The sequence below is a fragment of the Onychostoma macrolepis genome, chromosome 15, assembly GCF_012432095.1.
Source record: "Onychostoma macrolepis isolate SWU-2019 chromosome 15, ASM1243209v1, whole genome shotgun sequence".
In the NCBI taxonomy this organism is placed as follows: domain Eukaryota; kingdom Metazoa; phylum Chordata; class Actinopteri; order Cypriniformes; family Cyprinidae; genus Onychostoma; species Onychostoma macrolepis.
Window position 1 is genome coordinate 715,729 of NC_081169.1, and position 23,961 is coordinate 739,689.

Consider the following 23,961-nt stretch of genomic DNA (forward strand, 5'->3'; position numbering starts at 1 on the left):
CCCTCGCGCCTCACCGTAGAACAGGAAGCTGTTTCGCAAGCAGCCGGTCGGCGTGACTTTGAGCTCGCGTGTGTGACACCAGAGTAAACTAACACACACACACACACACACACACACACACACACTTACAGCAGCTCACAATGCGGCTTCTGAGAGCAGCATCAGCCTTAACTCAACGGCATCTACACAAACCGGGACGCGTCGCGCTAACACAGGTGTGTTTCTGTCACACATTCAGCAGCGTTATATATATATATATATATATATATGTGTGTGTGTGTGTGTGTGTGTGTGTGTGTGTGTGTGTGTGTGTGTGTGTGTGTGTGTGTGTGTCTGTCTGTCTGTCTGTGTCTGTCTGTCTGTCTGTCTGTATGTATGATGTCTCTCTGATCTCTGTGTGTGTGTGTGTTTCTGTCACACATTCAGCAGCGTTATATGTGTGTGTCTGTCTGTATGATGTCTCTCTGATCTCTCTCTCTCTCTGTGTGTGTGTGTCTGTGTCTGTGTGTATGTATGATGTCTCTCTGATCTCTCTCTCGCTCTCTCTCTCTCTCTCTCTGTGTGTGTGTCAGGTGCTGATCAGCAGCTGTCGCCGGTTCTCGGATGGCTTCACACCGAACGAGCGGATCCGGAACATCGGTATCTCGGCGCACATCGACTCCGGGAAGACCACGCTCACCGAGAGAGTGCTCTACTACACCGGCAGAATAGCAGAGATGCACGAGGTCAGCGACACATGGGCTCTTTCTGTCCTGCTCTCAAACCAGTGCTGTCCAGGGACGCAGCTCACTGATGTGTGTGTGTGTGTGTGTGTGTGTCTCTCTCTCTGTGTGTGTGTGTCTCAGGTGAGAGGGAAGGATGGAGTGGGAGCGATCATGGACTCGATGGAGTTGGAGAGACAGAGAGGAATCACTATCCAGTCCGCTGCCACATACACCATGTGGAAAGATCACAACATCAACATCATCGACACACCAGGTAACAATCCCATGAGCCTCCAGCACTGAGAAACAGGGGTCATGCTGGGACAATACATCAGATAACATACTCCCAGCTAACCAGAAGCATTCTACCTAAGTTATCAACAAAACATTCTTCCAGTAATGTTAAAGAAATCACATCTGCAGTGAATGGGTGCCGTCAGAATGAGAGCTGATCAAAACATCACAATAATCCACAGCACTCCAGTCCATCAGTTAACATCTGGAGAAGACAAAAGCTGAAACACATCCAGCATTAAGACGTTTGTAACTCAAATATGAGTCTATAATAATGATGAATTCAGTGACGGAGTCATGTGATGCACTGCGGTTATGCTTGCATCCAGCTTGTGTTTAACGTAGGAGCAGCGGGGGTCTTTGTAACATGAATGTGTGAAGCTTTCAGTGCCATTCGCTTCCAGTTGCTTTAGCTGTGCAAAAATAGTCCATTATGCTTTTTGATTTTGCAAACAGGTATTTGTTATCATATTATCATATTCATAAATGCATTGTTTTACTATTTGCAGCACTTATGTGCTTCGAGTGAATCTGAAGCCACACATTCACAGCTCACTCCATGTTGAAGTATAGTGTATACTGCGTGCGGTCAGATGTGCTCGGGCCGTGTCTAGTGCGCAGCGTGCAGGATCATGCTCTGATCGCTCGGCAGGTCACGTGGACTTCACGATCGAGGTGGAGCGGTCTCTGCGAGTGTTAGACGGGGCTGTGCTGGTGCTGTGTGCCGTCGGAGGAGTGCAGTGTCAGACCATGACCGTCAACCGGCAGATGAAGCGCTACACCGTGCCCTTCCTCACCTTCATCAACAAACTGGACCGACAGGGCGCCAACCCCAGCCGAGCGCTGCAGCAGCTCAGGTCAGGCCTCCACACGCTTCAGCTTCATCAACATTGGGTGTGCTTTTAACTGTGTAGGAAAGTGCTTAAAGGAATAGTTTACCCAAAAACATGATGAAATCGAAGAGATTTCTGGTCCTCTATTGAAAATCCATGCAATGAAAACTATAATGCATGCATAGAGACGTAATCCATATGAATAGAGTGGTTTAATTCGAGGCTGTAGAGACACAATTGCTTTAGTTTAGATGATGTACAGATTTAATGTAGGCTTTTATTCACTTCTAAGCAATGATCAACACGTGATCATAGCACATCAGATATTGCAAACGGAAGCTTAAATGTGTTCGCTTGATGCACGAAAACAAACCTCACTGGTTTCATTAAAATATCTTAATTTCTGTTCTGAAGATGAACACAAATCTTGGGTTTGAACAACATGAGAGTGAATAAACGAAGATGCAATGTGCATTTTAAGGTGAACTATCCTTTTACTTCAGCAGTCATCAGATGGATAAGGGTTAGACTCTCTGTGTGCCATATTTTAAAATACTATATATATTTAATTTCATATTTAATATATTAGTGTGCAAATTTTTACTATTATAAAAATATATTTTTATAATATTTTATTTCATATTTAATATATTATAACAATATATTTTATATGTACATTTTTTTTGCATTTATTATATATTTTTATATATGTATGTGAGCCTGCAGTCATAAGGTATATTTGTAGCAATAGACAGCAACACACTGTATGGGTCAAAATTATCAATTTTTCTTTTATGCCAAAAATCATTAGGATATTAAATAAAGATCATGTTCCATGAAGATATTTTGTAAATTTCCTACTGTAAATATATCAAAACTTAATTTTTGATTAGTAATATGCATTGCTAAGAACTTCATTTGAAGAATTCTAAAAGCGATTTTCTCAATATTTAGATTTTTTTGCACCCTCAGATTCCAGATTTTCAAATAGTTGTATCTCAGCCAAATATTGTCCGATCATAACAAGCTTATTTATTAGCTTTCAGATAATGTATAAATCTGAATTTCCAAAAATTGACTCTTATGACTGGTTTTGTGGTCCAGGGTCACATATATTACATAATATTTTATATATTGATTATAACTAACTTATAATTATAAATTAAATTTTTTTTATATATATATATATATATATTAGTGCTAATTTTATTATGCATGTAATTTTTTTATTTATTTATTTTTCAGGACTAAACTGAATCATAATGCAGCGTTTGTCAACATCCCGATCGGTCTGGAAGGAAATCTGCGAGGGATCGTTGATCTGATCGAGGAGCGCAGCATCTTCTTCGAGGGCCCTTTCGGGTAAAGCGTGGCCTGATGCTTCAGTCTCTGTAGCTCTTTATATCAGTGTCCTCTGCTCTCGTCTCCATGTGCTCGTGGTTTCTCTCGCAGGCAGAGCATTCGTTTCGATGAGATCCCGGCGGAGATGCGCGTCGAGGCGGCCGACCGCAGGCAGGAGCTGGTGGAGTGTGTGGCGAACGCCGACGAGACGCTGGGAGAGATGTTCCTGGAGGAGAGAGTGCCCACTGTGCACGATATCAAGGTCTTCACCTGCTGTTCAGTTATCTGCAGCTCACAATTATATTCCACGTCAGTCACAGTTTATTGAATAATTTAATGTTAGCATGTCACTATGCTCAGCATGCAGAAATACTGGGTATAATCTTCCAGTTTATATTATTAGATCAGTTTACATTATTACGTTGAACTTATTTCAGTCAATACACGGAAGTGTTGATTGAAAATAAAGTATATTTTAATAGTAATGCACCAAAATTATTGTTTTATCAAATCCGCAAAATTAAAGTTTTCATTTAGCTAAAAAATAAATAAACTATTCATTAATTTATATATTTAACCAACACTCAAATAAAAACTAAGTTGTATATAATAAACATTTAAATTATTCATAAGGCAGTTTTTATATTAACTTCTTAATGTAATTGTTATTGTTTCTATTCCTGTATGTTGTTGACTGTTAAAGGAATATCTCAGGATCATCTGAGATCAGGATGAGTTTGTTTCTTCATCAGGTTTGTAGAAATGTGTCTCTGCATCAGTGTCTCAGCAATGGATGCTCTGCAGTGAATGGGTGCCGTCAGAATGAGTCCAAATGATTTAATGCTGGATGTGTTTCAGCTTTTGTCTTCTCCAGATGTTAACTGATGGACTGGAGTGGTGTGGATTATTGTGATGTTTTTATCAGACTCTCATTCTGACGGCACCCATTCACTGCAGAGCATCCATTGCTGAGACACTGATGCAGAGACACATTTCTACAAACCTGATGAAGAAACACACTCATCCTCAGGCCGTCCAGATGGAGATGAGTTTATCTGAACTCTTGAAGTGTTTCTCCGTGGTTTCAGGCGGCTGTGCGCAGGGCGACTGTCCAGCGAGTGTTCACTCCTGTTCTGGTGGGCAGCGCGCTGAAGAATAAAGGAGTTCAGCCGCTGCTGGACGCTGTTCTGGAGTATCTGCCCAACCCCACTGAAGTCCAGAACTACGCCATCCTCAACGAGCAGTGAGTCTGATCAAGATCAAGATTTATTTTTTTTTCTCCATATCGCGCAGCCCTACCTAGAAGTGAAAAATCTGTTATTTACTTATCCTTACATGAAAAACTTCTCAACCGTGCACTGTTGTAGCTAATTTAATGGCGATTAAGCTTGTTTTCCCATTTCAGGGAATCTAGTGACGGTTCGAAGATTCTGATGGACCCCACGAGAGACGACTCGCATCCGTTCGTCGGCCTGGCCTTCAAGCTGGAGGTGAGGAGCTGTGTACCGTGAGTCTCAGTGTTCGGTCTCTCAGCGGTGTCTGATCTGCGGCGTGTGTGCAGGCCGGGCGCTTCGGGCAGCTGACGTACATGCGTGTGTATCAGGGCTGTTTGAGGAAGACCGAGTACATCCACAACACCCGCTCGGGGAAGAGGGTGAGGGTCCAGAGACTGGTGCGGCTCCACGCCGATCAGTTACAGGTGAGACGCATCTGCTGCAAAGACTGACCCTTATGACTGGTTTTGTGGTCCAGGGTCACATTTTTGCTATAAGTTTGATCGCAACACTGCTGTTAATAGTGTTTAATGTATGTCATTAAGTAACTACTGCATGATTTTTACTGTACATTTCTGCCATATGGACTTGACAACTAGTCACTACTGATAAGCTGCTACTATAATGTAGAAACTTTATATTTTTGTAAAGCGCTATACAAATAAACTTGAATTGAATTGAAGTGTCAGGGTTCCCACGGGTCCTTGAAAGTTTGTGAATCTGACAAAACAAAACATTTCAAGGCCCTGGAACGTTTTTGATAATAAACATACATAGATACAGGTCCTTTAAAGTGATTGAATTCATTTTGTGCAAAAAAAATCCACATTCCGCTACTGTGTTATTTCACTGTCAATGACTGTATGTTGTGTTAAAAAAGCATAAAACATTTACGATAATCTGTAGCACAAATATTTTATTTAATGTAATGTTGAATTGCTTTGCTTGTTAAGATCATGTAAAGCCATGAGGCAAGAAAAACTTAAAAGCATATTCATATATCTTAAAACTTCTGGTTACATGAGCCTAAGCTCTTTTCAATAAAATCCATGCAAAAGTTAATATCAGATTATTTTAGAATACAGTATAGTATGTACAGAATATTCTTGTTTAATGCAAAACAGAAATACGACAAATAGAATATCAAATGTCATATGGCCAAAAAAACAAAAAAGCTTTTTTGCATAGTTGTGTTTGACACATATGTAACAATGTATCTTACAAGAGAACACGATGTAACCTCGCTCTCGCTTGAGATGTGTCCGCACATTAAGTCCTTGAATTTGAAGTTGAAGGTGTGGGAACCGGAGTGTGTGTGTGTGTGTGTGTGTGTGTGTGTGTGTGCTCTTCAGGACGTGGAGGTGGTGTATGCGGGCGATATCTGCGCTCTGTTCGGCATCGACTGCGCCAGCGGAGACACCTTCACCGCCCGCACTAACGCCAACCTCTCCATGGTGTGTAACCAACATCAACAACCAGCCTCACTAAACTTATGAAGCACATTTTAAAGACTTGAAATTTGTTTTGCATTGATTTCATGGCAGTTAAGCACATTTTATCTATATATGCGTGGATATGTGCTAGATTAACAGATTCACATAGAAAACTGCTGTTTTAAATTCTAATAATATTTCACAATTTTTACTGCATTTTTGTTCAAATAAATGCAGCCTTGATGAGCAGAAGAGACATCTTTAAAAAAAAAAAAAAAAAAAAAAACTATCTGACCCCAAATTATTTGTAATTTATTTCTGTGATGCGCAGCTGTATTTTCAGCATCATTACTGCAGTCTTCAGTGTCACATGATCCTCAGAAATCATTCTAATATGCTGATTTGCTGCTCAAGAAACATTACTGACTATCATCAATGTTGAAAACAGTTGTGCTGCACAATATTTTTTGTGGAAACTGTGATGCATTTTATTTTTCAGGATTCACAGATTAACAGAAAGTTCAAAACAACAGCATTTATTTGAAATATAATCTTTTGTAACATCATTAATGTGTAGTTTGATCAGTGTAATGCGTAATCGCTAAGTAAACATTAATTTCTTTAATAACTCTTAAATAATAATAAAAATCTCACTGAACCCAGTCATTTGAATATCAGATTCATATACAAACAAAAAAGTAAAAATTTTCATTAAGTTAGTCATGTTAGACTTATGATTGATTTAGTATTAATTTTCACACTCTGTTTTGTCCGAATTTGAGCCAAATTCAGAGGAAAAATTAAAAAGAAAAAGTTTAATATTTTGAATCAGTTTTTATATTTTTCCTTTTTAATTTTATTTGTGAAGTTGTAGTCTTTTTGTTGTGTTTATGTCATTTTTAGTAGTGTTTGGGTTTTGTTTTATTTATACATATATTAGTTTTTATTCATTTTTATTTCAGTTTAGTACATCAAGTGAAACTAAATGAGACCTGGGCAACTAGGTGATTTTATATATATATATAATATTTTTTATTTTATTTCAGTTAACATTTATTTTATTTAAAGTAGTGCTGTTAAACGATTAATCACGATTAATTGCATCCAAAATAAAAGTTTTTCTTTACAAAATATGTGTGCACACTGTGCACATTTATGTATATATAAATACACACACAAATAGTATATATTTAGAAAATATTGACATGTATTTACATGTGTATATATTATTTATATTCATATAATTTATATTATATATAAATATAAACATAACATTTTTCTTAAATATATACATGCATGTGTGTATGTGTATATATACATAATAAATATACACAGTACACACACACATATTATGTAAACAAAAACTTTTATTTTGGATGCGATTAATCGTTTGACAGCACTAATTTAAAATAATGAACGTAGTTTTTAATGGGTTTAATGTTAGTTTTAGTTAACTGTAATAACCCTGACTGAGAACTCAATTAAACCAAGTGTGCAGTAAACATCTTGGTAGTTGTTTTGGTGTTGCAATACTGATTTAAATCAGTGAACGTGTCCAATATCTGTGTAATGATCTTAATAATGTGTATTCTCAGGAATCCATTCACGTTCCTGATCCGGTGATCTCCATGGCCATACGGCCCTCTAATAAGGTACCAGAATCACACACACTGCTCTCTCTCAGATGAACCATCAGGCAGAGACTAACGCTGCTCTGTCCCTCAGAACGACACTGACAAGTTCTCCAAGGGAATCAATCGCTTCACCAGAGAAGATCCCACGTTTAGAGTGCACTTCGACACGGAGAGTAAGGAGACCGTGATCTCCGGCATGGGCGAGCTGCATCTGGAGATCTACTCGCAGGTACAGGGGTCATCTCCGGCTCTCTGTGCAGTCACACACATCTCAATCAGGGTTCATTTGAACAAACACTTGTTCTGAACTGTATCATAAGCTAACATTCACTTGCTGCACGTCTCATAAAACATTCAAAAATGTCAATATGTGTGAGTAAGAGAAGAGCAGACTAATCTGACGACGCGAGAGAGAACTCGATCCGGTCTGGTTTTCTGAGCGCAGGCAGAAGCAGCGCACGGGTAACGTTACTCTTTCGTGTCGCATGAACGAGAAATACACACAAAATGATGTCGAATTGTCCGTTTTGACGAGTATTCACGTCGTTTCGCAAACTTAAGTGAACGCAAACGGTAGGGAGAACGTGTATCATTGCATTCAGGTTTAAAGGGACAGAAGCCTAATTTAGTTGCTATTGTCCGAGTCATTGATGTTAATCAAGCAACAAAAGAAAGCGAGAAAATCACTCACTGCTCTTGACTGAATCACTTTAATAGCCCTAATAAAGATTAATCTAAATATATATGTCTGCTTGAAAGAATGAAGAATATGGTAAACAATTTGTTATATTAAATGCATAATTAGGCTATAAAACCATTGGTATTTCATTGAAAAGAACACCATGTTGCTGTCTTTATGAGAAGTGGTTTCATTTAATTTTAATATAAAGGCATGTTGTGTGTCACCGCAGTAAAATCTGTGTTTATCATGATGATAAACCTTAATATCAAACCTGTAACTCAAACACTGTAACTAAACCCATTAGATTTTAGCCGACTGAAACTAAAAACAATTCAGATGACTAAAACTAAATAGCATTTTAGTCAGGAGACTATGACTACATCACAGTTTGCTGTCAAAATGAACACTGGTCTTAATAACTGTGTTTCAGAGGATGGAGAGGGAATATAACTGTCCGTGTGTGATGGGCAAACCCAAAGTGGCCTTCAGAGAGACGGTGACCAGCGCTGTGCCGTAAGTCCTGCGTTTACACACATCAGGAAAACACACTCCTAACACATCTGTATGCACCCTCGGTGCTTGAGCTCATCCTAACGCTATCTACAACCAGAAACACGTTCACCATACAGACAACACTGCCTCTGAGCTCAGCCGCAGCTTCAGTGTGTATGTATAGTGCAGGGGGCGGGACGCCGCAGAGTCTAGAGAGCGTCTGATTGGACAGAGAAGCTGAAGTGCAGGGGGATGTATATTGGCGGAGACTGAAGTGAGAGACTCTATGATTTGAATTGAAATGCAGATTTTGTCATTATTTTGCAAAAGCCAAAAAAAAAAAAAATGTAATTACAGCTAGTTGCAAAGGCAACATTTCTCATTATCATTTGATTTAACCTAATGTACTAAAATACCTAAAACAAAATAAACTAAAACTTAATAAAAACTATATAGACATATAAAAAAAAAAAAACACACATTACTAAAACATTAACTAAAATTGAAATGTGTGTGTGTGTATATATATATATATATATATATAAAACTCTCAATTAAAAGGAATTAACCCCCTCCCCCCCAAAAAGTTAAACAATACCACTTTAAATATTTCATAATTTTAAATATCATACATATTTTTTCTTTACAGTAAATTAAATGTTTAGATATATAAATATCTATAGATAAAGAAATTTAAAGTCAGATTTGTTTTCTTTTAAAATATTTTGTCACCTAATAAAAATGACAAAAACAACAAAATTACTAAAACTTTAACGTCATTAAAATATTACAATGAAATCGAATTCAAAATATGAACAAAAGCTATCAATCATTCTAAAGAGGCACTGATTTGGTGAGCGCTGGTTTTCTCGAGTCAGACTCTGAGGTGAGCGCGGTGGGAACGCTGAACACACACTGCAGCTGCTGTGTTGGTCTGGTTTTATTGGTCTGGCACAGGTTTAGCTCAGGTTTAGCTCGGGGTTAGTTGGGTGGTTTGGTGGCGTGAGGGCATCTGGGCTGCCACTCCGTCTGCAGGACCCTGACGCCTCTGTCTGGAGACCAGGACACCAGCAGCTTCCACTGAACGATCTCCTACAAAACACACACACACACGTGATCCTCTGCTTCTGTTAGTGTCCGCGTGCGATGAGTTGTGTTTGTGGGTTACCTGAGAGGGAAGGTCATGAAGAAGAACCACATAGTCCAGCATCAGCTGCTTCTCGCTCGACTCCTGAGACACATGACAGCATTCTTCAGTACAGATTATTATTTAGACAATATTAATCATACTCCAATAAAAAGGATGTTAAGTGACACATTGATCAAAAACTGTTTTATTGACGTCTTTCTTTCAGTTGAAACACTGATTCATCCATGACATGAGACATAAGTTTATTTGTTTAATTTAACAGCTTTGTTCATGTTTATTTCATGCTATAACTTGTGTTAAAGTGGAAGAGGCTCTTGTTTGAACTGAAGCTGCTACAGTGATCTGTCACGCCTCAAAAAACTGCATCAAAACGGTATTTATTTTAGGATTTGAAAGCTGAGAGTGTTTCTTATACAAAGCACAAAGCTTGTTGTGATAATTAGACTGGAGGCGTGTTACAGATGCACCGAATGTTTTGTGAAGCGAAAACTGTGGACCTGGCAACCCATACCTGGCCAACACCAATGTGCATCCCTAATATAAACTAAATAAAACTAATAAAATGACAAAAACATGCAAATACTAAAACTTTAACTAAAACCGAAAATACAAAAATAAAAGCTAGTGCTGTCAAGCGATTAATCGCATCCAAAATAAAAAGTTTGTTTACATAATGTGTATACTGTGTATATTTATTGTGTATATATAAATACAAACATGCTTCTATATATTTAAGAAAAATGTTGTTTATATATTAAATAAATTTATATATAATAAATACGTGTATATACATGTAAATATTTACAAAATATATACTATGTGTGTGTATTTATATATACACAGTGCACACACACATTGTAAACAAAAACTTATTTTGAATGCGATGATTAATTGTTTGACAGCACTAATAAAAACTCATTCAAAACACTAAAAAATAAAATCTTAATGATAAATCTTTATGATATTAAAATAACACATGATGATGATTCTCCTTCACTAGCCACTAAAAAAACTAAATATTATGTAGATATAAATAATACTCCTCTACATCAAGTGATTTTTGGGCATCTACCCAGAAGCCTGTAGATGAGGAACTCACTCGGCGTGTCCAGACATCAGCCGTCTCTGCGTGTGTTTGGATCAGTGGTTGGTTGAGTCCGGGCGAGTGTGTGTGGATCAGTGGTTGGTTGAGTCCGGGCGAGTGTGTGTGGATCAGTGGTTGGTTGAGTCCGGGCGAGTGTGTTTGGATCAGTGGTTGGTTGAGTCCGGGCGAGTGTGTGTGGATCAGTGGTTGGTTGAGTCCGGGCGAGTGTGTTTGGATCAGTGGTTGGTTGAGTCCGGGCGAGTGTGTGTGAATCAGTGGTTGGTTGAGTCCGGGCGTGTGTGTGGATCACTGGTTGGTTGAGTCCGGGCGAGTGTGTGTGGATCAGTGGTTGGTTGAGTCCGGCGAGTGTGTTTGGATCAGTGGTTGGTTGAGTCCGGGCGAGTGTGTGTGGATCAGTGGTTGGTTGAGTCCGGGTGAGTGTGTGTGGATCAGTGGTTGGTTGAGTCCGGCGAGTGTGTGTGTGGATCAGTGGTTGGTTGAGTCCGGGTGAGTGTGTGTGGATCAGTGGTTGGTTGAGTCCGGTGAGTGTGTTTGGATCAGTGGTTGGTTGAGTCCGGGCGAGTGTGTCTGGATCAGTGGTTGGTTGAGTCCGGTGAGTGTGTTTGGATCAGTGGTTGGTTGAGTCCGGGCGAGTGTGTCTGGATCAGTGGTTGGTTGAGTCCGGGCGAGTGTGTTTGGATCAGTGGTTGGTTGAGTCCGGGCGAGTGTGTTTGGATCAGTGGTTGGTTGAGTCCGGGCGAGTGTGTGTGGATCAGTGGTTGGTTGAGTCCGGGCGAGTGTGTTTGGATCAGTGGTTGGTTGAGTCCGGGTGAGTGTGTTTGGATCAGTGGTTGGTTGAGTCCGGGTGAGTGTGTTTGGATCAGTGGTTGGTTGAGTCCGGGCGAGTGTGTCTGGATCAGTGGTTGGTTGAGTCCGGCGGTGTGTGTGGATCAGTGGTTGGTTGAGTCCGGGCGGTGTGTTTGGATCAGTGGTTGGTTGAGTCCGGGCAGTGTGTTTGGATCAGTGGTTGGTTGAGTCCGGGCGGTGTGTGTGGATCAGTGGTTGGTTGAGTCCGGCGGTGTGTGTGGATCAGTGGTTGGTTGAGTCCGGGCGGTGTGTGTGGATCAGTGGTTGGTTGAGTCCGGGCGAGTGTGTGTGGATCAGTGGTTGGTTGAGTCCGGGCGGTGTGTCTGGATCAGTGGTTGGTTGAGTCCGGCGAGTGTGTCTGGATCAGTGGTTGGTTGAGTCCGGGCGAGTGTGTGTGGATCAGTGGTTGGTTGAGTCCGGGCGAGTGTGTCTGGATCAGTGGTTGGTTGAGTCCGGGCGTGTGTGGATCAGTGGTTGGTTGAGTCCGGGCGGTGTGTCTGGATCAGTGGTTGGTTGAGTCCGGCGAGTGTGTGTCTGGATCAGTGGTTGGTTGAGTCCAGGCGGTGTGTGTGGATCACTGGTTGGTTGAGTCCGGGCGAGTGTGTGTGGATCAGTGGTTGGTTGAGTCCGGGCGGTGTGTTTGGATCAGTGGTTGGTTGAGTCCGAGTGTGTGTGGATCAGTGGTTGGTTGAGTCCGGCGAGTGTGTGTGTGGATCAGTGGTTGGTTGAGTCCGGTGTGTGTGGATCAGTGGTTGGTTGAGTCCGGGCGAGTGTGTCTGGATCAGTGGTTGGTTGAGTCCGGGCGAGTGTGTCTGGATCAGTGGTTGGTTGAGTCCGGGCGAGTGTGTCTGGATCAGTGGTTGGTTGAGTCCGGGCGAGTGTGTCTGGATCAGTGGTTGGTTGAGTCCGGGCGAGTGTGTGTGGATCACTGGTTGGTTGAGTCCGTGCGAGTGTGTCTGGATCAGTGGTTGGTTGAGTCCGAGCGAGTGTGTCTGGATCAGTGGTTGGTTGAGTCCGGGCGAGTGTGTGTGGATCAGTGGTTGGTTGAGTCCGGGCGAGTGTGTGTGGATCAGTGGTTGGTTGAGTCCGGGCGAGTGTGTGTGGATCAGTGGTTGGTTGAGTCCGGGCGAGTGTGTGTGGATCAGTGGTTGGTTGAGTCCGAGGCGAGTGTGTTTGGATCAGTGGTTGGTTGAGTCCAGGCGGTGTGTGTGGATCAGTGGTTGGTTGAGTCCGGGCGAGTGTGTGTGGATCAGTGGTTGGTTGAGTCCGGGCGAGTGTGTGTGGATCAGTGGTTGGTTGAGTCCGGCGGTGTGTGTGGATCAGTGGTTGGTTGAGTCCAGGCGAGTGTGTTTGGATCAGTGGTTGGTTGAGTCCGGGCGAGTGTGTTTGGATCAGTGGTTGGTTGAGTCCGGCGAGTGTGTGGATCAGTGGTTGGTTGAGTCCGGCGAGTGTGTTTGGATCAGTGGTTGGTTGAGTCGGCGAGTGTGTGTGGATCAGTGGTTGGTTGAGTCCAGGCGAGTGTGTTTGGATCAGTGGTTGGTTGAGTCCGGGCGAGTGTGTTTGGATCAGTGGTTGGTTGAGTCCGGGCGAGTGTGTCTGGATCAGTGGTTGGTTGAGTCCGGCGGTGTGTTTGGATCAGTGGTTGGTTGAGTCCGGGCGAGTGTGTGTGGATCAGTGGTTGGTTGAGTCCGGCGAGTGTGTGTGGATCAGTGGTTGGTTGAGTCCAGGCGAGTGTGTTTGGATCAGTGGTTGGTTGAGTCCGGCGGTGTGTGTGGATCAGTGGTTGGTTGAGTCCAGGCGAGTGTGTTTGGATCAGTGGTTGGTTGAGTCCGGCGAGTGTGTTTGGATCAGTGGTTGGTTGAGTCGGCGAGTGTGTGTGGATCAGTGGTTGGTTGAGTCCAGGCGAGTGTGTGTGGATCAGTGGTTGGTTGAGTCCGAGCGGTGTGTGTGGATCAGTGGTTGGTTGAGTCCAGGCGAGTGTGTTTGGATCAGTGGTTGGTTGAGTCTGGGCGGTGTGTTTGGATCAGTGGTTGGTTGAGTCCGGCGAGTGTGTGTGGATCAGTGGTTGGTTGAGTCCGGCGTGTGTGTGGATCAGTGGTTGGTTGAGTCCGGCGAGTGTGTTTGGATCAGTGGTTGGTTGAGTCCGGCGAGTGTGTTTGGATCAGTGGTTGGTTGAGTCCGGCGAGTGTGTGGATCAGTGGTTGGTTGAGTCCGGCGAGTGTGTTTGGATCAGTGGTTGGTTGAGTCCGGCGAGTGTGTGTGGATCAGTGGTTGGTTGAGTCCAGGCGAGTGTGTTTGGATCAGTGGTTGGTTGAGTCCGGAGTGTGTTTGGATCAGTGGTTGGTTGAGTCCGGCGAGTGTGTCTGGATCAGTGGTTGGTTGAGTCCGGCGAGTGTGTTTGGATCAGTGGTTGGTTGAGTCCGGCGAGTGTGTGTGGATCAGTGGTTGGTTGAGTCCGGCGGTGTGTGTGGATCAGTGGTTGGTTGAGTCCAGGCGAGTGTGTTTGGATCAGTGGTTGGTTGAGTCCGGCGTGTGTGTGGATCAGTGGTTGGTTGAGTCCAGGCGAGTGTGTTTGGATCAGTGGTTGGTTGAGTCCGGCGAGTGTGTTTGGATCAGTGGTTGGTTGAGTCCGAGCGAGTGTGTGTGGATCAGTGGTTGGTTGAGTCCAGGCGAGTGTGTGTGGATCAGTGGTTGGTTGAGTCCGAGCGAGTGTGTGTGGATCAGTGGTTGGTTGAGTCCGGGCGGTGTGTTTGGATCAGTGGTTGGTTGAGTCCGGGCGGTGTGTGTGGATCAGTGGTTGGTTGAGTCCGGCGAGTGTGTGTGGATCAGTGGTTGGTTGAGTCCGGGCGGTGTGTGGATCAGTGGTTGGTTGAGTCCGGGCGAGTGTGTGTGGATCAGTGGTTGGTTGAGTCCAGGCGAGTGTGTTTGGATCAGTGGTTGGTTGAGTCTGGGCGAGTGTGTTTGGATCAGTGGTTGGTTGAGTCTGGGCGAGTGTGTTTGGATCAGTGGTTGGTTGAGTCCGAGCGAGTGTGTGTGGATCAGTGGTTGGTTGAGTCTGAGCGAGTGTGTTTGAGCGTAGCATCTGCACTGACCTGCTGTGTGATGCTGGCCACCTGAACCATGTTGAACTCCGTGTTCTCACTGGACTCTCGGAGCATGATGAAGGACGCGGCCACGCGAGCCAGACGCCAGAACGGCTGCATGTCCTCGCTCATGTTACCGTAGCTGTCTGCACACACCACAGAGAGAGAGAGGCTGCTGCAGTGCATTGTGGGACTGTGGTGTCAGGTGTACAGTGCGTGCATAATTATTATGATCATAACTTTTTTTTTTTTAAGCACATTTTACCAATTCCAAACCACATCAATCTAATAACTACTATTGTTTTTGTACTGAATCATTCATAAGTGATATATAATTGTTCATGAAGGCTGGAAGTGAAAAATGTCTTATATTCAGGTGTGCAGATTTATTAGGCAGGTTTTGTTTTACAGATAAAATGAGCCACAAATTATGCGCACACTGTAGGTGTGTTAGTGTTGGTCAGACCTGGTAAGTGTTGTGCGGAGACGGCGCTGTCGGGCGTGACGTATTTCTGGTAGAAAGCGTGTTCCTCGGCTGTGCTGCTGACCTGCTGCAGGGCCTCACAGCGCAGCTGCACCTCAGGACCACTGTGCTGCTGCGTCCTGGGGAACATCACCTCGGCCGAGCACCGCAGCGCCGGGCCCTGACACACACACACGTCACCCATCCAAAGTCAGATTTGCTGCTGCTTTCAAACTTTCTATTTATCAGAGAATCCTTTTTAATATTCAAAAAAACTTCGGCAGCTTTAATGCTGTAAATTCTACATATTCAGAGGTGCACATTAGTTTTCCAGCCCTGTCCTCATAAGAGAACCTGGAGATTTGGTTTGGTCCTCACACTGCAGCATAGTGTGACCCATTAAATATAACTATACAAAATAAATTAATAAGAGTGATTATTATTGCACTTTGTGTAAAATAGTAAAGTGTGATAATACTATTATATAAAAAAGAAAATAATAATAAAAAATACAAATGCAATTATTTTATAGTAAACCTAAATCTAAAATGCTAATATTTACCCTTTTTTTTTTTTTTTTCTTCTTTCAAGCTTTGAATCGGCAAGCTTTTATTTTGGCGGGTTGCCGGCAAGTAAGTATATGCGGTTCTGGGTTTAGCGCCGCCGATTGAAATGTCACAGTTTTGCATTTTGCTTTGAAAACGGCAGCGGGTAGCCTGGACTTATGCTTTCAGTTTGGATAGAAATCATATACAGTACAGTTTGCACCGCTTATGTGCACCCCTGTACATATTAAACTTGTATTCAGAAACATGTGGAGAATATCCTCCTTGAGGCTCTTCAGTCTGAGGAGCCGCCTCTCAAAAAGACTGAAATAAATAATTTTAAATCATAGGGTTATGCTACAAATAATCCTGATCCACCCTTTTGACTGAACAAGTTGCTCATTTTCTGTCATGCTCTATTTGTATCCGTCAGGAAATTAATGTAACACTTTTTTTCTGATGTGACATTGGTATCACAAACACATCTGTATTTCAGGCATGTTTCTAAAGCTTGCAAAAAGTACATTATTTGTTATGTTAAAATGATGGAAAGCACTTAATTAGCCAATGACGGGATATTTTTGATTAATGCAACATGCATGTTACATAACAGACTTGCATAAATCACTACAGTAACGTTTAACATGTCCGCAATACTGCTGAAAGACTCCTCTGAGCTTTTATTCACGGTCTGCTGATAGTAATAATAATTGTTACTATTTCAGTAACGCTTTAAAATAAGGTGTCATTTGTTAAAATTAATGCATTAGCTAACATGAACAAACAATGATCAACACATTTATTACACTATTTATGCAGTACTGTTAGTTCAGTGCATTAACTAATGTTAAACACAACTGTTGATTTTAATAATGCATTAGTAAATGCTGAAATTAACATGAAATACACTTAAATGTATAGTTATCGGTACCTTTCCGCCTCTTACGTGTACAGTTCATTTTTACACACCTGAATCACGTTCGACGTGGATGCACAAGCGGTTGCCGTGGTAATGAACAACCGGCTTGTTAATGAAGCGATATGTAATCCTGTATCTGAGGCTAAATTACTAAATATTGAGGATGCAACTGCGTGTATTATTTTTCTAACTCCAAACACTGATCGGATCCAGCTGATAATAACCTCCTGTGATTCAATACGTCTCTCAAATGATCCGATCGCATTTTATCACAAAAAGAGCAAAACAAGCCCCTTAAAACACAGTGTAACGAGCAGACACCAGGGAACACATTTAAACCCTATAACTAGTATTAATAGTATCCTACAAATTAAAAGGAAGTAAATGTAATTTATTACAAATAGAATATTTCAATATAAAATAGTTATATTATAAACTGATTGAAGTAAAACAATAACATGGAATTTTAAAATAAAGTTTAATTGCACTTACAAGTTGCATTTAATATCAATCAGTTTGTTGGCAGTTAATCCAAAAAATTGAGTGTGTTTTTACTTAAAAAATAGTTAACCAAATTTAACCAAAAAAGAAAAATGAGTATATTTATTATATAAAGCCCTTTTTGTCAAGTTTCAGAATAACTACATATAACTATATCGTGAAATATCTTTACCGTGAAATAATGTGTCATACCGCCACCCCTACACCCCTTCTAATATATTACTAGTAATTATTCATTAGATACTAGTATTTATTTATTAAACACTATTACTTTTTGTTAGAAATTAGTACCTACTTAATAGATGCTATAGTTATTATATATATATTCAAGTAGTAGTGTATTTTAAAAAGTTACATTTCTCTTTTATGCCAAAAATCATTAGGATATTAAGTAAAGATCATGTTCCATGAAGATAATTTGTAAATTTCCTACCGTAAATATATCAAAACTTCATTTTTGATTAGTAATATGCATTGCTAAGAACTTCATTTGAACAACTTTAAAGGTGATTTTCTCAATATTTAGATTTTTTTGCACCCTCAGATTCCAGATTTTCAAATAGTTGTATCTCAGACAAATATTGTCTGATCCTAACAAACCATACATCAATGGAAAGATTATCAACTTTCAGATGATGTATAAATCTCTGTGGATAAAAAATGAGTACTAGTAGCGTGAAAATAGATACTAGTTGGTTTTAAGGATTAAATGTTAAAACAGCCTGTGTTTAGTATCAGTACCAGGTGCTCAGTAAACTGGACTCTGCACTGGTCAGCTGGTCAGTGGTTTTACAGCACACTAGTAATGGATGTGAAGAAGCGTACCGCACTGCCACTGGCCCAGTCTGTCACGGAGAAGTCCAGGCTGTACTTCCTGCCTCCTGCAGCCACATCCTGTCAACACAAGGGTTAGCGGGCGTTAGCAAACACACCTCACAGGTGCGGTGGATGAAGTCTCTACAGACTCACCTCCGCGCTGGCCTTGTGCACCTGCTGCAGTCCGAACACCCGGAAGGGCGAGCCGTGAAGGGTGTTGAGGTGATGCAGGGCCACCTGAGCCGCCCGTCGAGCTGGGAAGTGTGTGGGCTCCAGGTCTCCAGTGCTGGCCATGTCCTCCTGCGTCTGAGAGTCAGAGCACAAACACACCTGAGCGCTGGACTCTGAGCCTTTATCACTCACTGTTACGCAACAGACTGTGTAAAGAACACGTGATCACGGCCAGAGCCAAGGAGGTGGTGAAGAAACCTTCAGTTGAACAAACAAAAGATGAAGAAATGCAGGGATCTTCAGAATGTAACAGTTACAGCCAGAGTCACTGAGATGAGGCTTCCACTTCCTGTTTTGTGCAGAAGCCCCGCCCTCTTAAAGGGACACCGCAGCTGACTGCTGAAACACTGGACAGTTTGTGATGCAATTAGGGATGATTATAAAGATAAAAATGATGAAAAACGTGAGCGGCTTTCTTCTTCTGAAAACAAAAGAATATATTTTGAACAATGTTGGTAACCATATATACACTAGCAGTCACAGGTTTCTGAACGGGAAGATTTTTAAGTCTCTTCTCACAAAGCCTGCATTTATTTGATCCGAAGTACAGCAAAAACAGTAGCATTTTGAAATAGTTTTACTGTTTAAAATAACTGCTTTCTGTTTGAACATAATTTATAATGTTAATTATTCCTGTGATTTCAAATCTGAATTTCCAGCATCATTACTCGAAATCATTCTAATATTCTGATAGTACTTTTTTTTCAGGTTTCTTTGATGAATAGAAAGTTTAGAAGAACAGCATTTATCTGAAATAGAAATCTTTTGTAGCTTTATAAATGTCTTTATCTTTCCCAAAAAATATTCTGACTGCATGCTTTTGAATGGCATAGTGTTTAATATTACAAAACATTTTTATTGCAGATAAATGCTGATCTTTGGATCTTTCTGCTCATCAAAGAATCCTGAAAAAATGTACTCCACTGTTTTAAATATTGATAATAATAATAATAAATGCTTGTTGAGAAGCACATTAGAATGATTTCTGAAGATCATGTGACACTGAAGACTGGAGTAATGATGCTGAAAATACAGCTGAGCATCACAGAAATAAATTAGTTTAACACATTCACATAGAAAGCAGTTATTTTAAACAGTAAAAATATTTCAAAATGTTACTGTTTTTGCTGTATTTTGGATCAAATAAATGCAGGCTTGGTGAGCAGAAGAGACTTCTTTAAAAACACATTAAAAGTCTTACTGTTCAAAAACGTTTGGCTGCTGGTGAATATATGGTTACCAACATTGTTCAAAATATGATTCCCTTGCGTTCCGTGTCTTTAGCGCGCATGCGCTGAGCAGCGCTCGTTCACTCCTGACAGCAAAACGGATATATTTGCATGACTTTCTAACATTTGACATGTCTTGCATAACAGACATGTCAATGTCTCAAATGCATTAAACAGCACAGATATATTCACTGTTTGTTATGGTGGACCGATACATGATCAACATTAAGGACTGCTTAAGAATAAGCGTGCACATCAAATTATCTTCACTCACTTTTTCGGGGAGTAGGTGTCTTTATATCAGGCAACCCTGGTTGTGTTCCTCTGCGGCCAGATTAAACCTGGTTGTAGCCTATATATTATACTCTATTCATTATCTTTTCAACTCTTGTTGTAGTATTCAAATTAATCTTGGTCCACAGCTGTGCACGTGCCATGATATCGATACAGAGACCCGTATCGTTAAATCTCTGTGTGTCAAACACAGTCCTAGTGAATATGTGATGTGTGTAGTCCAGCACTAATGCGGATGGGTGGTGCTTTCTGCTGCAGGTTTGATTTCACCCATAAGAAGCAGTCTGGAGGCTCGGGTCAGTACGGTAAAGTGATCGGTGTCCTGGAGCCGCTGGACCCTGAGAATTACACAAAGCTGGAGTTCAGCGACGAGACCGTCGGGACCAACGTCCCCAAACAGTTCGTGCCCGCCGTGGAGAGGGTGAGCCATTCAGCACATGCACACTAGCGCTCACGATCAGCTGATCTCAGGACCGACAGGAACATTGTTCTGAGAAGTACAGGCTAAAAAAGAGATGACATCTGGAGAAATGTGTCTCTGCATCAGTGTCTCAGCAATGGATGCTCTGCAGTGAATGGGTGCCGTCAGAATGAGTCCAAACAGCTGATAAAAACATCACAATAATCCACAATCCAAAAACATCTTAATGCTGGATGTGTTTCAGCTTTTGTCTTCTCCAGATGTTAAATGATGGACTGGAGTGCTGTGGATTATTGTGATGTTTTTATCAGACTCTCATTCTGACGGCACCCATTCACTGCAGAGCATCCATTGCTGAGACACTGATGCAGAGACACATTTCTACAAACCTGATGAAGAAACAAACTCATCCTGATCTCGGATGAACTGAGGATGAGCACGTTTTTCTTTCAGACCTAGAATACAGAAATTATGACTTCCTAAATGTTACTGTCCCTCAGCCTCGTGTCTTTCCAAAGTGGTTTTCTGGCTGAACTGACTTTGGGTTGAGTGTTTGTATCTCTGATGAAGTCTGTGTGTGTTTCTGTGCTCAGGGTTTCAGGGAAGCGTGTGAGAAGGGTCCTCTGACGGGACACAAGATATCTGGAGTGCGTTTCGTCTTGGAGGACGGAGCTAATCACATGGTGGACTCTAATGAGATCTCCTTCATCCGGGCAGGAGAGGGCGCTCTCAAACAGGGTATGATGAGCAGATCCTTCTCTCTCTCTCTCTCTGTGACGTCTGGGCAGAGCTTCATGTCAATGTCCTGTGTCTTCAGCCCTTGAGAAGTCCAGCGTGGTGATTCTGGAGCCGGTCATGTCTGTGGAGATCGTGGCCCCTAATGAGTTCCAGGGGACCGTTATTGCAGGAGTCAACCGTCGTCACGGGGTCATCACGGGACAGGACGGGGCAGAGGGCTATTTCACACTATACGCTGATGTGAGTCCATCACACACACACTGATCACAGCTAACGTGAACCAGATCATGTCTGGATCATTATTAATAAGCAGCAAATTAAGAGTTTGAGGCAAAAGTCATAGGTTTGTTAATAGCGAGACTTGGACGTTAAAATAAAGTGAGACTAAATAAGTAAATTATTTGTATTTTATTATGATTATATTGAAAGAAAACAAAGTCTATTTAAGATCCAAATTCTCATCTCCATTGCCAAAATGCCTAAATATTTCATTGACAGTAAAGCAAAAAAAAAAAAAAAAAAAAAAATTCCTAAAAAAAAAAAAAGGATTATATTTTAAATTATAAAATATTTATACCACAGTATTATTTATTCATTTATTTATGCATGTATGCATGTTTGGGGGAAATTATTATTATTATTTTTTTTACATTTCATTTACAGTTAGAGAACATTGCAAATAGAATGAATGAATGAATGAACAAACAAACAAACAAAAACCCTCAAATCCAAAACATCCAGATACATTGTACAGACGTAATGTGATTGTGTGTATATACAGTATCTCACAAAAGTGAGTACACCCCTCACATTCCAGCAACTATTTTAGTATATCTTCTCAAGGGACAATACTATAAAATATATCCAAGTTTCATTTCTAGAGTAGTCAATGTGCAGCTTGTACAGCAGTAAAGATTTACTGTCCTCTAAATATAACTCAACATACAGCCATTATTGTCTAAATAACTGGCAGCAAAAATGAGTACACTCTAAGTGAACATGTCAAAACTGTGTGGGCATCATTGTTATCCAGCACTGCTTTAATCCTCCTGGGCTCGGAGTTCAGCAGAGCTGTGCAGGTTGTTGCTGGGATCCTCTTCCACTCCTCCATACTGACATCACGGAGCTGCTGGATGTTACACACATGGTGCTTCTCCACCTTCAGCTTGAGGATGATCCACAGGTGTTCAATAGGGTTCAGGTCTGGACACATACTTGGCTGATGGTGTGTTTGGGGTCGTTATGTTGGAAAGCTGCCGTTCGGCCCAGTTTCTGAAAGGAGGGCATCATCTTCTGCTTCAGAATGTCACAGTACATGTTGGACTCCATGCTTCCCTCAATGAACCGCAGCTCCCCAGAACCAGACCATGAAGCTACCACCACCATGCTTGACTGTAGGCAAGACAGTTTTCTTGGTACTCCTCACCAGGGCGTCACCACACATGCTGGACACCATCTGAGCCAAACAAGTTTATCTTAGTCTCATCAGACCACAGGACGTGGTTCCAGTAATTCTTGCTCTTGGGCAGGTTGTCTTCAGCAAACTGTTTGCGGGCTTTCTTGTGAGCCAGCTTCAGAAGAGGCTTCCTTCTGGGACGACCGCCATGCAAACCGACTTGTTGTAGTGTGAGGCGTATGATCTGAGCGCTGACAAGCTGACCTTCCGCCTCTAAAGCAATGCTGGCAGCACTCATGCGTCTGTATTTTGAAGCCAGCCAACGACGTATAGCTGTTATCACTTAGAGTGTACTCACTTTTATTGCCAGCTATTTTGACATTAATGGCTGTATGTTGAGTTATTTTCAAAGGACAGTAAATCTTTACTTCTATACAAGCTGCACATTGACTACTCTAAAATATATCCAAGCTTCATTTCTATAGTATTGTCCCTTGAGAAGATATACTAAAATGGTTGCTGAAATGTGAGGGGTGTACTCACTTTTGTGAGATACGGTGTGTATGTATGCATGTATGTGTGTATGTATGTATATGTATACAGTAAGTCTTTGGAGTGAATGACTGTTCATATTTTATCTGTCATTTCTGTAGTTCAAATTCTGCAGTTGTGTGAGATTAATTTCTATATATATGATCATATTGACATAATAGCCAGCTAATGCGTGTGAACCTGGTGTTTTCTGGTCTAGATCCCGTTGAATGACATGTTTGGATACTCGACAGAGCTGCGCTCCTGCACCGAGGTAAGACTCCAGCAATCAATGATTCATCTGTGAATGTTATTTCTGACCGGTGTTTGATGTTGACGTGAGTGTCAGAGCGAGGTCAGGATCTCATTCATGTGTGTGTGTGTTCAGGGTAAAGGCGAGTACACCATGGACTACAGCAGATATCAGGCCTGTCTGCCCTCCGTTCAGGAAGAGCTCGTCAACAAGCACTTGGAGGCCACGGGACAGCTGCCCAAGAAGAGCAAGTGGAAAAACTGATGCGCCACACACTTCAGCTCAGTCAAGGACTTCCTGACAATGTTTATCACAGGCCAAGACATCCGGCCTGACGAGAAGGCCATCAGTGATTTTAAATACAGCAGAGATCGGCTTTGGCTCGGACTCGACGGGTTTGGTCGTGCACTGTAAATGTTTGTACAGCGAATGTTTGCAAATGTAGTAGTTATTATAAAATCATCATCTGTTTCAACTCCGCGTCTGAGTCCAATGTACAATATTTCATGTTAAAACTGAGGGGGAGCCTGAGGTGTTAAACAGATGAAGAAATAACAGAAACCTGAACCGTATCTAGACCGCAGTGGGTTTCCAGAAACCACATTAACATTATAACAGGATAACATTCACTTTTCTTCCAAAAACTGAGGTGACTATCAGGGTGTGTGCATAATCATAGTCAGCAGCTTATTCTGTGAACTTGAGCTGACCCCGAGTCAGTTTTCAGCATGAGTTGATGAGACTCCATTAGGT

General features: G+C 41.6%; 2 protein-coding genes across 4 annotated transcripts in view; one reads left to right on the top strand and one right to left on the bottom strand.

The window, feature by feature from the left end:
- On the top strand, positions 1–23,686 carry gfm1 (G elongation factor, mitochondrial 1). The gene is made up of 18 exons (XM_058799360.1): positions 1–215; positions 573–725; positions 846–978; positions 1,651–1,855; positions 3,077–3,193; positions 3,284–3,434; positions 4,261–4,415; positions 4,578–4,662; positions 4,734–4,871; positions 5,799–5,900; positions 7,475–7,531; positions 7,605–7,742; positions 8,626–8,708; positions 20,128–20,290; positions 20,884–21,028; positions 21,108–21,268; positions 23,176–23,229; positions 23,344–23,686. The coding sequence occupies exons 1-18, from the start codon at positions 141–143 to the stop codon at positions 23,470–23,472; spliced, it is 2,244 nt and encodes a 747-aa protein (XP_058655343.1). The 5' UTR covers positions 1–140; the 3' UTR covers positions 23,473–23,686.
- lxn (latexin) overlaps positions 9,443–23,961 on the bottom strand; it is an 18,893-nt gene continuing 4,374 nt past the window's right edge. For 2 of the 3 annotated variants that reach the window (XM_058799367.1, XM_058799366.1), the window contains exons 2-7: positions 18,269–18,421; positions 18,125–18,193; positions 15,338–15,515; positions 14,881–15,017; positions 9,856–9,918; positions 9,443–9,779 (exon numbers count right to left, since the gene is read on the bottom strand). In XM_058799367.1, coding sequence (XP_058655350.1) covers positions 9,669–9,779; positions 9,856–9,918; positions 14,881–15,017; positions 15,338–15,515; positions 18,125–18,193; positions 18,269–18,409 — 699 coding nt within the window. In that variant the 5' untranslated portion in view covers positions 18,410–18,421 and the 3' untranslated portion in view covers positions 9,443–9,668. Of the gene's footprint in view, positions 9,780–9,855; positions 9,919–14,880; positions 15,018–15,337; positions 15,516–18,124; positions 18,194–18,268; positions 18,422–19,849; positions 20,101–23,961 lie in introns of those variants that run through there. The other variant, XM_058799368.1, reaches the window with a different exon arrangement.

Excerpts from the sequence above, each read along its gene's own strand:
- gfm1 (XM_058799360.1), top strand. The coding sequence starts at position 141 with ATGCGGCTTCTGAGAGCAGCATCAGCCTTAACTCAACGGCATCTACAC. Across the intron at positions 216-572 it reads GACGCGTCGCGCTAACACAG|GTGCTGATCAGCAGCTGTCG; the intron begins GTGTGTTTCTGT and ends TGTGTGTGTCAG. Across the intron at positions 3,435-4,260 it reads CCACTGTGCACGATATCAAG|GCGGCTGTGCGCAGGGCGAC; the intron begins GTCTTCACCTGC and ends CCGTGGTTTCAG.